The sequence below is a fragment of the Pygoscelis adeliae genome, unplaced genomic scaffold (assembly GCF_000699105.1).
Source record: "Pygoscelis adeliae isolate BGI_AS28 unplaced genomic scaffold, ASM69910v1 Scaffold298, whole genome shotgun sequence".
Taxonomy (NCBI): Eukaryota; Metazoa; Chordata; class Aves; order Sphenisciformes; family Spheniscidae; genus Pygoscelis; species Pygoscelis adeliae.
The window spans coordinates 4095904-4097234 of record NW_008825303.1 but is presented as its reverse complement, the minus strand read 5'-3'; the positions used below and the strand labels follow the sequence as shown (position 1 = coordinate 4097234).

Sequence of the window (1331 nt, the reverse complement as noted above, 5' to 3'; positions counted from 1 at the left end):
GACATCGGTGACCAAGGTAGCACGTGGGCGGGCCAGGCTGTCCCCAAAATCAGGTCCGTGGGACCTGTCCTCCCCCCCCAGGCTGCACCCCGTGGCGGTGACCCTGCAGAGGTACACCATGCAAGAGGTCATCCTCCAGGACTACCGCATCCCTCCCAAGGTGAGCATGGCCACCGGCTCCCTCCTCACCCTGACCCGCTTTGCACGGGGCTCTGGACGGAGGTGGGACCTGGAGCACGGGTGGGTGACGTGGGGGGAGCAGCCCTTGGGGCTCAGCCGGGGCTGGATCCCAGCCCTGCACCCCCTTCCTGTACCCTGAGTGCTGGCGAAGCCCCGTGGGGAGCCCAGACCCACAGGGCTGATCCTTCCCTGCAGACGTTGGTGCAGGTCGGTCTCTACGCCATGGGCCGGGATGCCAAGGTCTTCCCCAAGCCGGAGCAGTTCAGCCCCCAGCCCGGTCCCAAGCACTTCAAGGGGCTGGGTTTTGGTTTTGGACCCCGCCAGTGCCTGGGGCGCCGGATCGCCGAGCTGGAGATGCAGCTCTTCCTCATGCACGTGAGCATCCCGCTGCTGGGGACGCCGGGGACTTGGCGCTGGAAGGGACCGGGGAGGTGGCACGTGGGGGTTGGTACCCCCCAGCGTTTTCCATCTGCTCTTTTCTCCCCCATCCCAGATCCTGGAGAACTTCAAGATCGAAACCATGAGAGCGGTGGAAGTCGGGACCAAGTTCGATCTCATCCTGATCCCGGATAAACCCATCTACCTGACCTTACGGCCACTCGAGTCCCGGGCGTGAGGAGCCCAATCCCGGGTGACACCCAGCTGGTCCCGGTTTGGGGGACATCCCCAACAGCCCAGCAGGCGCTTTCGGCTCCTTACAGCCAGACTCCGGCACGGGGTTGTGATTGGGGGGACGGCTGGGACGCTTTCACGGCCACAGCCTTGGCTCGGCACATCCCTGCCTTCGCTCCAGCCCGCTCAAGGCTTGCGCTTACGCCACGGGGGAGATAAACCGGAGGAACCCCAGCCCCGTCGCCGCCCCTGTAACCCCCGAGGGGGGTGGCTGCTGCTGCACCCCTCCGGCTGCTCGGGGGGGTCCCCAGGGACCAGGCCGGGGATCGCGGCCATGCTCCCCCGACACCCTCTAATGTTTTGCTTCGCCTTGAACTTGCTCTGTAATTTCATCACGTGAAAAAGCACCGGCTCCTTTTCGCCAGCGTTAGGTTTCTCCGTCTCTCTCGCCGGGCGCAGGCTAGGGCAGGGGGGGCAGGGGCTGGGGTCTTCTCAGGGGGGCCGTGGGGATCACCGGCAGGTTCTGGTGGGGAATGGGA

General features: G+C 65.7%; 1 protein-coding gene across 1 annotated transcript in view; it reads left to right on the top strand.

The window, feature by feature from the left end:
- Nucleotides 1-796, top strand: part of LOC103922056 (cholesterol side-chain cleavage enzyme, mitochondrial) — a 9118-nt gene extending 8322 nt beyond the window's left edge. The window contains exons 5-7 of the mRNA XM_009330126.1: nucleotides 17-160; nucleotides 376-555; nucleotides 674-796. Coding sequence (XP_009328401.1) covers nucleotides 17-160; nucleotides 376-555; nucleotides 674-796 — 447 coding nt within the window. The remainder of the gene's footprint in view (nucleotides 1-16; nucleotides 161-375; nucleotides 556-673) is intronic.
- The last annotated feature ends 535 nt before the right edge of the window (nucleotides 797-1331 follow it).